This window comes from Aedes albopictus, chromosome 3 (assembly GCF_035046485.1).
Source record: "Aedes albopictus strain Foshan chromosome 3, AalbF5, whole genome shotgun sequence".
NCBI classification, from domain to species: Eukaryota; Metazoa; Arthropoda; class Insecta; order Diptera; family Culicidae; genus Aedes; species Aedes albopictus.
Genome location: NC_085138.1, coordinates 299,824,487 through 299,838,285, shown reverse-complemented (window position 1 = coordinate 299,838,285; position 13,799 = coordinate 299,824,487). Strand labels below are relative to the sequence as shown.

The window sequence follows — 13,799 nt, the reverse complement described above, 5'->3', positions numbered from 1 at the left end:
CATCCGCATCTGCATGTAGCCCATCACTATAAATGCTGTCCTAAGCTCACGTGTGTGTTATCGCAACTTTGGTAGTACGGATACTCCCAATGAATTTGATAGATCGGCAGTTCCCCGTACCGAGTTTCCAGTTGGTCTCGGTTCGTATTATTCTGATGCTGATTTTCCGTTACAATGTGTTTTCTTACGGCTGGCTCGTAGGGCCTGACACCAACCCCGTACTTTCCGGAACACCATAGTGCACAGCTGAGCTGTGAGTCCTTCCCTGGCACTCGGACGTTGATTAGCCGCCTCTAACATATTGATCAAACGCTGTTGTGAGCCGCTCCTCCTGCAGAACAGACGCTCAGGTTTGCAGACCCAAACCCCCTCCCCCCTTCCCTGTTAGCCTACGACCAAAGTTCCCACCGGGGTTGGTTACCCGATCTTCCCTAAGGTTGCTTGCAGCCCGACCGGTGCCACGCGGATAGGAGCTGCTGGGCAAAGGCTAGTGATCTGTATTGGGCGAATTACCCAACCTTTACCGTGCCAAGGGCGACGTGACTATTAGAGCCGAATATGGTGTTGCAATGAAGTGCTCGATGTATGCTGGGTTTCCTATTCGTATGGGACAGTTATGCGATCATAGGCAGTGCTGTGTATTAAAAAATGTCAATTAATCTCTTTTTCGTGCACAAAATATGCAGTCGTGGCCATCGGATGGTATTTTCCATGGATGCGTGCAAATTGTTGACCAGACCGGTCGGATTGTGGCTGTTGGTGATCAGCAGGGAGGATTCTAACGTCTTCGCCAAACCGAAAGAAAAGAAGGGTTTTATTATGTTTCCAGTTCAAAACCGAATTAGCGACATTTTTTCTTTGACTTCCGCTGCTTTTGCCTTGCGTTAAACACAATGTCGGAAGTGGGGCGCTGTATAGAGCACCAGGTGTACAATACAGCGCCCCACTTCCGACATTATGTTTAACGCAAGGCAAAAGCAGCGGAAGTCACAGAAAAAATGTCGCTAATTCGGTTTTGAACTGGAAACATAATATTTGTACCATTTGGGCAGGTCAAAATAGGTCAACGATAGTTGATGGCGAGTGTTACATTAAATGTAACACTCGCCATCAACTATCGTTGACCTATTTAAAATAAATAAATAAATAAATAAATTTTATAAAAAATACATCAAACGGCATCTAAATAAAACACGAGTAGTTCGGTTAACAGTCAAAACATTTCTGATTGTATTTCTCATATGGTATACATTATTACTCGAGAGAAACTTGAGCTCTCGCTATCTGATCGAACTCATTCTCTGTACTTCATACGAAAGGTAGTATTACACTACCACAACACCTCTTCCCTTAAGAAGCTAACGTATGTTTGTTCTGAAAGCTAATTTATGGCAAAATCCTGATTTATAAATAATCTACTAATCAATTCTGACGAACATTTAAACATTTTATTTAAATTAGATATTCAGAGTCTAAATAAAATAAAATGACATATTACAAAAGCTAAAGCATAATAACAAGTTCATTAAAACTTTAAACCGTTAAACTATCACAATACAATGTATACAACGATATTCCAATCTTGACATGGTCCGTGTTTGGTGCAGCCACCCTACCGTGATAACATAAGACAAGAAAACTGGTCGTCCATAAGCTATTTTACGAGACGTTCTACCGGTGGGCCGCTCATTGTTATTGTTTATATTTGATGTTTTTGTTTTCGCGAAAAGTAGATTAACATGTGGTGAGCGCCAATCAGATTTTTGTTGGCAGAGATGTTTCGATTCCTGATGTGGCATGTATCAATCCCCCGAGCTGCATGATGTCACTAGCAGATGAAAAAACATCACCTCAGTCTACGGATATTAATTATAGTGGGCGGATTGACGCATTTTTGCAGTTCTGAAATGAACCCCATTTATTGAATGGGCCTGTACCACATGTTATGCTAGCAAAAATGTAAATAAATGGGCCCACCGGTTGGACTTCAAAGCTGGTAAACATTCAAAAAACAGCTGATTTGAAACGTCTCATAAAATGCCTTATTGAAGTATGTATCTCATCAACACAAACTGCACATCCGAAGAATAATAATATAGCACTATCGCTCTCCACCTTCCTTCAGCGTCGAAACAAGTCGGTTGCAGCATGGAGAACGATCTCCGGCCTTACTGGATGTTCTTTACACACCCAACAAGAAACCATTTGCTACATTGGTAATTCTATGTACATATCTATCGTGTCCTGGATCTGCTCACCATTCAATGTCAACATGCTTGTCGAATTCTCACACCCATTGCTCACCGCCGATTATGAAGCTGAAAATGCGACGATCACGTTCGGGTCGGCGACGTCGGCGTTGCGCTGGTGCTGAGAAACATCTCGGCTCGGGTACTCATGCTCAATAAAGCTCAGACTCAACGAAATGTTACTCAAAGATAAAGGCGCCCAAAGCTCACCGATGATGATATAGTCTGAGGTACTCATGCTCATCATTAGTAAAAGGAACAAACAAAAAAGGCAAATAAAAGTCAACAGCAGACTTGCTGGACAAAGACGAATCATATGCGATTCAAAATGGCCTATTAAAAAATCAATGTTCTATAATGAACGGAGTTTGTTCTGATAAAATGAGTCAGTGTAAAAAAATGCGTTAAAAATTTCATGAGGGAAAAAAAGCGTTTCTATATCAACCTCCTGAACGAAAAAAAAAACACAAAGAGATGCCGCTGTGCAAAGTATACCGTATACAAAAATGTACCATACATAGTACAAAAATTACGCGGAAAAAATACGAACAAAACGTTGCAAATCTTTTACACAAAATCACGCGCAATCAATAAAAAAATGCACACTAAAATCACGAAACAATTTACGCACTACAATGCACAAAAAAAACCATTGTGTTTGAAAAAATATTGCAGCACAGTGAGTAAAAAAAACACCAAACACAAGGTACATCACAAACAATTTAAAAAAATGCACAAACCGCTATTCAAACTTATTGCACAAACAACGCTTATTGCACGCGTCAAACAAAGTAAAATGAGGATTTGGTGGCCAAGCCATCATTATGATGGAAAAATTTTATCCTCGTCCGCTACTGTTACATTTATAAAAAAATACATCAAACGGCATCTAAATAAAACACGAGTACCTAGTTCGGTTAACAGTCAAAACATTTCTGATTGTATTTCTCATATGGTATACATTATTACTCGAGAGATACTTGAGCTCTCGCTATCTGATCGAACTCATTCTCTGTACTTCATACATAATAGAAAGGTAGTATTACACTACCACAACAGCGAGATGTCAAATGAAGGGCTAACGGAAGGATCTCCCTGGACCAGAAGCACATCGGACAGCTTTTAGGACGGCTTGGAATGGTCGAACTGCAATCCCGTTTCCACACCGCTTGATGTATGCCAGAACTAAGAGAAACTAAGCAAGGAAATATGTTCCAAGAGTTTCGGTAAAGTCGAAAGAATGTCAAGTGGACTACAGTTTGTCGTCCAATGTACCAGATCAAATGTCGCACTCGCGGTCAATGCAGTCAGCCCTTTCAGCAGTAGTCCGGGAGAACCCGGCGTCACTGGGTCACAAAGAAACGCATTCTTAGGTACCTGACAGGAGTGCAGAATTTGAAACTTCTACTGTAGCGAGAGTGAATAACAGTTCCACGACAGGGTCGAGTGCAGAATGGGGAAATGACCCTTAAATCAGGCGATCTGACAGGCTACGCAGCTCCTTCCACGACAACATCAAAGTACTGTGCTGATTGAGAAGCGTTGGATATTGTAACTTATCGTGCGGTTATATCTTGAACTTTGCCGTCACCACTTGCAACATGTTTAAATAATTTAAACTTAGTTGTGATTTCAATTTTACTTTCAGTGTTACTTGCGGGAATTGATACGACTTATGGTTCCTAGTTTCTACAAACACCTTCAGAAGCACACCGATGCCACGGAATTATTATTTTGCCATCGTTGGATCCTATTGTAAGTCAATATAGGAAATGTGAGCATCATAAACCAATAAAATGACACTAATATTTTGATTCACAGGTGCTTCAAACGCGAGTTCACGGAGGCCGTGGCGATCCGCATGTGGGAAGCCTGTTGGTCCAACTATTTGACCGACTATTTCCACCTGTTTCTCTGTCTGGCCATCATCGCGGTTTATGCCGACGACGTAATTGCTCAAGATTTGCGAACCGACGAGATGCTATTGCATTTCAGTTCTTTGGGTGAGTGTTGATCTGGGATTATAGATAACAGCAGATTCTTAAAAGATCATTATAATTTATTTCCAGCTATGTACATGGACGGCCAGCTGATCCTACGTAAGGCCCGCGGTTTGCTGCACCAGTTCCGACAGTTTCCGAAGATTCCGTGCACACTGTCCGGACTGTGTAAACGGTGTGGACCGGGAATGTGGGACTCCGGGCACCATCCCTCGATCGAATGTATCGGCCATCTGGACCATGAAAAGTGTGCACTGGCTGTGGATTGAACGGTATGCGTACCTAGAAGATAAACGCTTCGAAACAAAACAAAAGAATGAATGGTACATTCCAGTGATAAGAAACAGTTTCACAAACTTTACGATTAGCATGACACTGAATCAAATCAAGCTTTATTTTAGTTTAGTTTAGGCATCACATACAGAGAAGAGAATCTATATAATGTAGGCTAAACGCTTAGATCGACGGTTTTCCAGTCTGTACTAGGTCGTATAGCATTGATGCTGATTGGCCTTGTCACGCGTGGACAATTTAACACCTAAGCATATTTATTGCAAAACCTTTTAGCTATTAACGCTGTTATTTTATTGTTAAGTGGAACAGGATTTCCCTTTTTAAAACTGATGCTATTTAAGTTACTATATTAGTACACACATTTCAACAAGTAGATATCGCAAGTGAACGGCAGCAAACAAATATATACTAGAGAATACAATCATAATACACATACAAACACAGAGGCCCCCTAAAACGCTTGAATTAACATAGAACAATAACTATCTAGTTATGGAGCTTTGCTTTTTGTTATCATCAGTTCTACTTACAATTCATACCGAGCGATTTAAATTTTAATAAAACATCTTGATTTCATAAAACTAGAAGCATTAGAGTTCCAATTCAGTATGAAAAAAAAAACACAACTACACTCAATTCTGTTTTACGCGATAAATGCGTCCGCGTAAAAAAGTTCGTGTAAAAAAAATCGCGTAACTTCGAGAAATTGCGCAAAAAAATCCAAAGGAATTTTTTTACGTGATTTGCCCTCAGCAAATGACTAAAATAACTTCGAGAAAATCGCTTAAAAAGTCGTGCAAAATAAAATCGCGTAAAAAAAAATCATGTAAAAACAGAATTGAGTGCAATATGATTTGAAATGAATGAGTAAACTAAAATAACCTCTTTCAAACCATAAACGGCAGTGAAATAATTAGCAAGTTTTTGCACAGATACTATATAGGTGATGTTCAGAAGTGTTTACACAAATTTTATTAGGAACTGCTTTATGATAGTAGTGTCGTTTCAGCAATCGGAAGGTCATAATCGAAATATTGTGCGGTATCCAGTGGTAAATGTGCTGGTTCTTGGAAAAGCTCTACTTATAGCAGTACCTGCCTGTCTCCGCTTCCTGAAGTAACGTCCCCACGGGGACGAAGCCTGATTCTCAGTATTTTATGAACTTTTCCACAGGAAAATGAATGAAAGAATTGTGTGGCATGCATGAGTATACTCTGTACCCAAGGAAGTCAGTGGGGTACAGGAAATAGAAGGAAAGCATGGGCGAAACTATATGCGGAGGTTTTATGGAATTGTCAATGATGCGTGACACAAGACTGCGCCAATGCTCACCATGTGAAATGCAAGCATCGGAACTTTGCTGCATGCAGTTATTCCATACAAACTCTAGGCCTTGTAGGCCGTCTGCACGTTGGGCCTCCAATTTATCTAGTTCACTTATTGAAGGCTCAATCGCGTACCGTGTATGCACCAAACTTTGCGCAGTTAAGAAAAATCAAATTTATAATCGTTATAAAAAATACAAACAAACAAAATATATCATGAACAACATGCTCATACGATAGACTAATGATCCTTCTTTGAGTCTGCAATATAAAAAAAAAACATAATATTGACCAAAAAATACTTAAAATAGAAAAACTATTTCATTGATTTGTTCCTAACTTTGCGCACAAAAACTTCGATTGTTCCTAACTTTGCGCATGGTGTGCCTAACTTTGCGCATGCTATGAATTGTCCAAAAAAATCACCAAAAATACTATTATTTAATGTTTTTCCATTAAACTAAAGTTATTCAAGTAGTGTGCCCTTAACTGATCTTTGTTGAAATACTTTGTCCTACGTGGCAGGGGGAACGGAGGCCGCCGGAGTTCTTGAATTCGTCTGCGGTTCGTACTAGGCACCTACCGTGTGAACAATCCAAACTTCATGAGGGGTTTTCCAGTGGCTAGAGATCAAAGGTAAAAGCTTCCTGATAAATGAAGTGACAGTTACGGATAGGAACAATAAGGGGTCATTTAAATATGACGCCCATCTTTTGGGGGGGGAGGGGGTTGGGGTTGTCTAAAAAGTGTGATATGCCATGTATTAGGTCACTCTAAAGAATTTTCACGTCCGATTTACGTGAAATATCACGTAGCTCATCCTTATTCACAAAATCTCAAAAGTTACCTGACGTTAGTAACTATCACCCGATAATCACGGTGTATGCACCGCCCTGTTTGGTAAAGTCCACCTAATTTTCACGTAAATCGTTTGAATGCGTTTGTGTTGGTGAATTTCTGACTTCGAAGTTTCCGCTAATCGAAAGTTACGTGAATTTCAGGTGTGAAAAAATATTCAATATGGCGTTGAGTAGTTTGGTGCACAAACTGCTTGCTGATTTGAGTTTCCGTGCAAGTTGCAGCAAGTATTGAAATAATTTAATTGTGTAAGACAATTGATAGTTATTTATTATTTGAAAGGAGTTATGACTTTTTTATATTTTCATTAATTTCAGAAGCTGGAAGAAGGTGTTATTAATCACTGACGGTGACGGAAGTCCTACAAAGTTATTGCGTCAAAATCCAAAGATTATTTGTATTAAATTATCCAATCTTAGAAGATCCGAAGCGTATATACATTTATTAATTATGAATGAAAGTGTAGATTTATGAATTACTCCAAAATAAAAGACTGATAAAGATTTTTCTTACATTTTTAAATATTAGTACCAGCTTGTAGCGTATTTGAGGAGGCAAGAGTCTTTATCTCTGTAAAATGCATTGATATATTAATTTTACGATTGCATAATTATGCTTTTTTCATTGCATTTTTTAATAATTTAAAATCTCTTGTCCCTTCAAATACGTTGCAAGCTGATACGACAGCTTTATTTTCATTTAAAAATCGTGTATGAATTACGTGAAATTCACGTAGAACTAATCATGTTCTCCCGTAAAAGTTACCGGAAATTTCAGTAGCACTTACCCACATTTCACGCAAATACTTGTCAAGTTTACCTGATTTATCACGTCGATCAACGAAGCTCAAATTTATCCAGCTACCTGACATTCCGGTGAAGGTTACGTGAAAAATATGGTGGACGAAAACTACCTATCTTTTCACGTAAATCGGACGTGAAAATTTTTCAGAGTGTATACTATGAGGCGTGACGGGGTGACCCGGGGGAGGAGGGGGTTCTAAAATTCTAAAAACATGATGGACGTCATATTTGAATCGTCCCTAACATTGACCGCCGCGAAAGCCAAATGAAGGACTGTTCACAAATCACGTCACATTGTAAACAGACGGAGAGTGCCTGCCGTAGTGCTACGGTTCATACAATTTTCTACTAATTTCTATACAAAATCTGCTACATGGTGGAGAGGTAGGCCTGAAATTGTCAGTGCTAGTGTCATGTATACACGTTCAACATGCATTTACTGAAAGTGCGCAAAAATTAGGAACACAGTGCAAATAATGGTTTCAAACATTGCGCACTACTATTTACTAATTAAATTGAAAAAAAATATTACGAATTGTGATTGATGTTACTAGAATATCATCTTTTTTGTCAATTAACTCCAAAATTAACCATCGTTGCACAGTTTTATCGAATAAATGTCGATTTTCTGTAGAGTTACTTCTTGGCAACCGTGTTAAGGCGAGGCCAATTTTTACGTTTTTGTGTATTTTTTGTTTATTATTCAACATAAACAAAGATTTTATGACAATTAAACGTTCGTCAAATAATGTTTATGTTTACACAATGCTAGTGCAATGATTAAACTGTTGAAAATGTTGACATTTAGTTATTTTTTTCGTTATTTCACAAGAATGCGCAAAGTTTGGACCTGCGCAAATTTAGGTGCGCACACGGTATAATTCTTTACGTTCTTTTTGATTTGTTTCATACTGATTGAAAAGCTCCAAAACCGATCATGCCTGACAAACGAGGGTGATGTATTTTGTCTCGATAGGGCGTATTACCACAGATGCCCCACGTGATTTACCTTTATAAAAAATATCTGCACTGTGGTTCTGAAGTGCGATTATCGAGAAGTTTTTGCAGAGTTTTTCCTTGTAGCACTCTACCGTTAGATACTCTCCACTGTATTCTTGGTGTATTCGATTGCTTGTCTGAAAAAATGTGCGGGATTATATCTACAGAGAAGCAAAGATGAAATATAGCTAGAACGAAATATGTAATAAGATCGCAAAATTACTTATGATTACTACAAAACAAGATGATAATAGTATAATGCTGATTGACATCAATTCAAAATATTACACAGGTAATTCTGCCCCTATTCGCATAACAGTCCCATGTTTGCTGGGTTTCCTATTCACATGGGACTATTATGCCAATTAGGGCAGTAATCGCAGCATATGATGGGGTAAATCGAATCGTGTTTGAAATAACGATACATTGTGTTAAATAGCAGAAATGTGAATATCTTTACATATATGTAGGCTTAACTAAACCGAACTATTATCTATTGTAAAAAGAAATAATCGCTTCAAATAAAAGTCTAACCGACACTTACACAAACATGTAAGAAAGGGGAGTTCTTCATCTTAAAGAAAGAAACCGGCTCCATTTCAGTTCTAGAATTTTTATTCCTTACTCAACGAAACTGCTTTTACAGAATGCTAACATGTACATGAAATCGAATTCAGTTTTTTTTCTATCTCATTGATTTCCACAAATTCATGGACACTTACGATCATTATTAAAGCAGACGACTTACATGTTACCCTAAATGTAAGTCCACAAGGTTGTTCATAACAATGGACTTTCCGGCCAACCCAGAACCACAAACCAAGGCGTTCCTTCTCTTCTGTACAATTCACGCTCAAATGAAATACTGACACCTCTATTCCTTCCGGTGTTTGCGATCCTTCTTCTTCTTCTTGCTTGACTTGGATTTTTTGCTCTTTTTCTTCTTCTTACCGCCGGACTCATCCGAATCGGTCGAACCCGATCGCTTGGCACGCTTGCGTTCCTTCTTGTGCTTTCTCTTCTTCCGTTTCTTGGTGATTTCACCTTCCGATTCGCTACTCGAGTCCGATGAGGACGATTCCGAATCTGAGCTGGTGCTGTCACTCGAACTGGCCGCATCCCGTGAACTCTTCGGCACCTTGTCCGACTTTACCTTCTTGATCGGAACGACCTCCGCGGCTTTCTCGGTCGATTCCTCGGGCACGCGTTTCCGTGGTTCTTCCCTTCGAGAGGAACTCTCCTCTCGGCGGACCTTATCAGCTGAAGCAGCATCGTGATGCCGCCGTTCCGATTCCATATCAGACCGCTTGCGATCCGTGTGTGGCTTCCTATCTTCTTTGTGACTGTGGCCGCCTGTTTTATCCGATCGGCTTTCGATTCTCTTATGCCGTTCTTCGTCTTCCTTGTGGTCCCTTCTGCGATCCTTTTCGCGATCCCGCTCATTATCTTTTTCGCGTTCTCGCTTCGGTGGCGTTTTGGACCTTTCGCGCCGCCTGTCTCGACTTCGCTCGCGACTTCGTCGCACAACCTTTTCGCGTGTCTTTTCGCCTGATTCCTTAACTGTTCTCTCCTTGGTCCTTTGGTCACTCCGTTCGTTTCGATCCTTACGTTCATGCTCCCGTCGCTTTTCAGCGCTTGGTTCCCGTACAGCAACCACCACCCGTCTTCCGGTATCCTGACGTCGGCTACTGATGCGGATTTCCTCTCGATGACGGTCCTCTCCTCGTTCGCCACGAGCCTTTCTGCTGTCACTTCCATCGCGATCCGCTGATCGGCTTCGAGTACGTTTCTTCGACTGTTCCACCTTAGTCAGAGTGGTGGTGGCTGCTGCAGAAGACGACGATGAAGCCTTCACCTTTCGGGAAGGAGGCGGTGTGCGCGATCGGGAATACGTACTCGAACTGCTTCCACGAATTTCGGTAATTTTGCTCCCGAGACGCTCCTTGATGGAAGCTCGTATCGGAGAAGCACGACCCTCCAGTTTGCTAATATCCGGTTTGATTTCAACGGATCGCTCCGCATGATCATCGTTCGTAGGAACCGTAACCTAGGGTAAAACAAGAAAGAACATTTTGAGAAACAAATATATTTGAATGAATTTTTTCATGAGATATCAAAAATGGTAGCATGCGTGTCACTGTTATACGTTTTAACTTTTCTCTCTAAGTTTATTGATCAACTGGTAAACTAGGTCCATATTAATTTTATGCAATTCAGTATCATAATTTCTATTTTACTTAACTCATTTTGGTATCATAATGGCCAACTTTTTCGAACTGGTTCATAATGCAATTGAAATGAGTTGCATAATGAAAAATGGTTGCATAATGTTCATAATGCAACTCATTTGAGTTGCATTATGAACATTATGCAACTCAAATGAGTTGCATTATGGAAAAATCATTGCATAAAATTTTGTATGGAACTCGTTGCAAAACTCGATTTTTTCAGCACTCTTCGTATTTATCCAACTCGGCAAGCCTCGTTGGATAAATGTACGACTCGTGCTGAAAAAATCAACTTTTTGCAACTTGTTACATAAATAACTATTGCACATTGCACATTCTGTCAACATTGCTCTGTCATTATCTTTGCTAACGTTATAGTTTGCAAAACAAAAACAGAAACGTAAGTGTGAAACTCAGCTAAGTTTTTAAAAATTCCCTTAAGGTGAAACATCAAGAAATCCCTTTGCAATTTTGCATACAAACTTTAGAGGCACAAATCTGACGAAAGAAGCATCAAACCAAGCCGCACTTCTTTATCCTGGCTTTGCACACTTGCAAAAAGAGGCAGCTTTTCCAAATCGAGCGCATTTGTTTACGAATTTTCAAGATTGGTGCTCTTGAAAACGCGAGTAGGGGACCAAGTCGGCCATTGTGGCAGCCATGTTTGTGTTCTTTGAAGTTTCTCCTTAAGAAAGTTCCATTATTTAAATTTGAGTCCCTCATCATGTTCCTCATGAACACATCATGTGTTTTTATTAGCATTCTTAACAACGATTGCACAACTTAGAAGTAGGTACTACTAGCATAGATAGAATACTGTTGCTGCCAGTACAGAGTAAGAAGTTTTTTTTTTGTTTTAGACTCTCGGATTCGGACTATTGTGCATTCACATTTCTACGCTGGATCACATCAAGTATTCATTGCCGCAGCCATCTGTCAGTGCAGAAGCGTACATTAACTGTTTGTGTTAAATATATATTTTGTACTGAAGAGTCATGAAGGCAAACTTTCCCTCAACGTTCACCACAGTGATATTTACAGTTGTGGTTCGGTATGTTCTGGACGCTGTCTTTGTGATTTTCTGCGAAAACAAAATCTATCCCCTAACTGTGATCTACAACACCCTCGCGAGTATGGTAATTTTGCTTATGGCGTTCTGCATACTTGACGTAGCCCGTTATAATCGTACAAATCAAACTCAACCGTAAGTATTGATCCAATTATTTAATGATCCGTTTTAATAATTGGTGTTATCATATCATCCAGGACGACCATGAAACTGTATGTAACCATAAATCAGACTCCCAATGCGGAAATGGAGCGGATAAGCATAGTCCAGCATGAAGAATGATAGTACATACTAAATACATACTTATATTTTATATGATTTAATACAGTGGTGACCCGGTTTTGTCTACCTTCGATCTCGTCAGCCATTTTTGAACAAGAAAAAATTGTTTGTCACTCACATCCCTTTCAATAATTAGGGTGGGGCGGGCAAGATGGGTCACCTAAGGATGGATCACCATAACTTTGTAAATACAAATTGCAGGGTGGCCACACAGAATCAAAATTGAAATTCCCGCATTTTTCCCGCCTTTTTCCGCATTGATTTTGAAATTTCCCGACTTTTTTTTATACCTGTGGAGCATGTAAAACATCCAAGAATCCAAGCTTCTAGGTGGATCTGCAAAACATACTGAAATATTTACAATGTCATTGTGATGCTGTGACAGTTTTTGGATACGTTAACATCGAAAGAAATTTACATGTCACATCTGCTTGAAATTTGCGTCTAATTCTGGATGATTTGTAACTTGAAAATATTTGTATCGGAATCACCAAAAGATTTTTGTAAACTCTGTAAGAAATCCTTGATGAAGTTCCAATAAAAAAATCTAGTTGGTTAGTGAAGGAATGAAGGACGCAGGCCCGGATTAAGGATTGTGGGGGGGGGGGGGTGGGGGGGTGTGCCAGAGCGGATATGGAGGCCTCTTGGAGGTACAAATCAGGCCAAACATTTCAATAGGTCCTATCTGCATTTGAGAGGCTCTTTTTGTTCACTTTCTCTTTCAATTATTGCAATGTAATGGTACACTTTTCAACTACTCTCGCTGGACAAATCAAAAGACGATTGTTTTGACCATCGTTCGATGCAAGGAGACAATCATAATACAAATAAACAGCTGAGATATTAACGAAAGAGAAAGATACCAAAGAGAGCCTCTCTTCTGCAGATAGGACCTTTAGACATGTTTGGCCTGAAATGTCATGAGTAAATAAGCTTTTCATTGTTTTTGTTAATGTTTTGCAAGCAAAATGGTTTTTGTGGGGGCCCCTAAAATCCCCTAAGATCCGGCCCTGGAAGGACGGCATGATTGACAATTCTGTTTTGATTCCTATAGCCCGAATTATGGGAGTGTTTTCTGGTGAAATTCTTCGACGAATTTGCTAAAAAAAATCCTGGAAGAAACTTATTGCAACAATACTGAATGAACAAAAAATAAATAATGAGTTTAGCTATAAGAGCACTAGCGATGAATTCCTTAGCTGATTTTTTCTCAAATTTTGAATATACCTGGAGATTGCCGTAAAAGGTTCTCTATTTATAAACAATTTCTAGCTGAATTTGAAGAGAAATTCTCAAACCCTGAAAAACAAAACTATGACATTTCTGACGAAATTTGTAAGACTCTTTTTAGACATTCCAGGAAAAAATCTTTTGACATTCAAGATTTCAGAATAATGCAAACCCTGAAGAACCCCAAGAAGCACATAAAGAAATTCTTCAGATTTGTATTAGGAATTATAGTTAAAAACTAAACTTCTACAATGTTCATATGTTTGTCCTAAGGAATTCGTGCAAGGAGCTTTTCATGTTTTCCATTGGTAACACCAGGAATTCCTTCAGTAGGCAGACCATACATAAACAAAATCATAAACAAAAATCTAGAGAATGTCTTCTGGTTATCAACTTGCAATTTTGCTTCCGTTTTAATGTCATGAATTGCAAGGATTCTAGGTATTTATTTGTAAATTAATC

At 39.3% G+C, this 13,799-nt stretch overlaps 2 protein-coding genes across 10 annotated transcripts in view; one reads left to right on the top strand and one right to left on the bottom strand.

The window, feature by feature from the left end:
• The window catches only part of LOC109410096 (TBC1 domain family member 16), a 36,900-nt gene extending 27,898 nt beyond the window's left edge, over positions 1-9,002 (top strand). The window contains exons 5-7 of the mRNA XM_019683631.3: positions 3,898-4,004; positions 4,071-4,252; positions 4,319-9,002. Of these exons, the coding sequence (XP_019539176.3) occupies positions 3,898-4,004; positions 4,071-4,252; positions 4,319-4,518 (489 nt within the window). The 3' untranslated portion in view covers positions 4,519-9,002. The remainder of the gene's footprint in view (positions 1-3,897; positions 4,005-4,070; positions 4,253-4,318) is intronic.
• Positions 9,003-9,125: 123 nt separating this feature from the next.
• The window catches only part of LOC109418595 (E3 ubiquitin-protein ligase RBBP6), a 115,128-nt gene continuing 110,454 nt past the window's right edge, over positions 9,126-13,799 (bottom strand). For all 9 annotated transcript variants that reach the window (XM_062842241.1, XM_062842245.1, XM_062842247.1 and 6 more), the window contains one exon: positions 9,126-10,575. In XM_062842241.1, the coding sequence (XP_062698225.1) occupies positions 9,403-10,575 (1,173 nt within the window). In that variant the 3' untranslated portion in view covers positions 9,126-9,402. The remainder of the gene's footprint in view (positions 10,576-13,799) is intronic.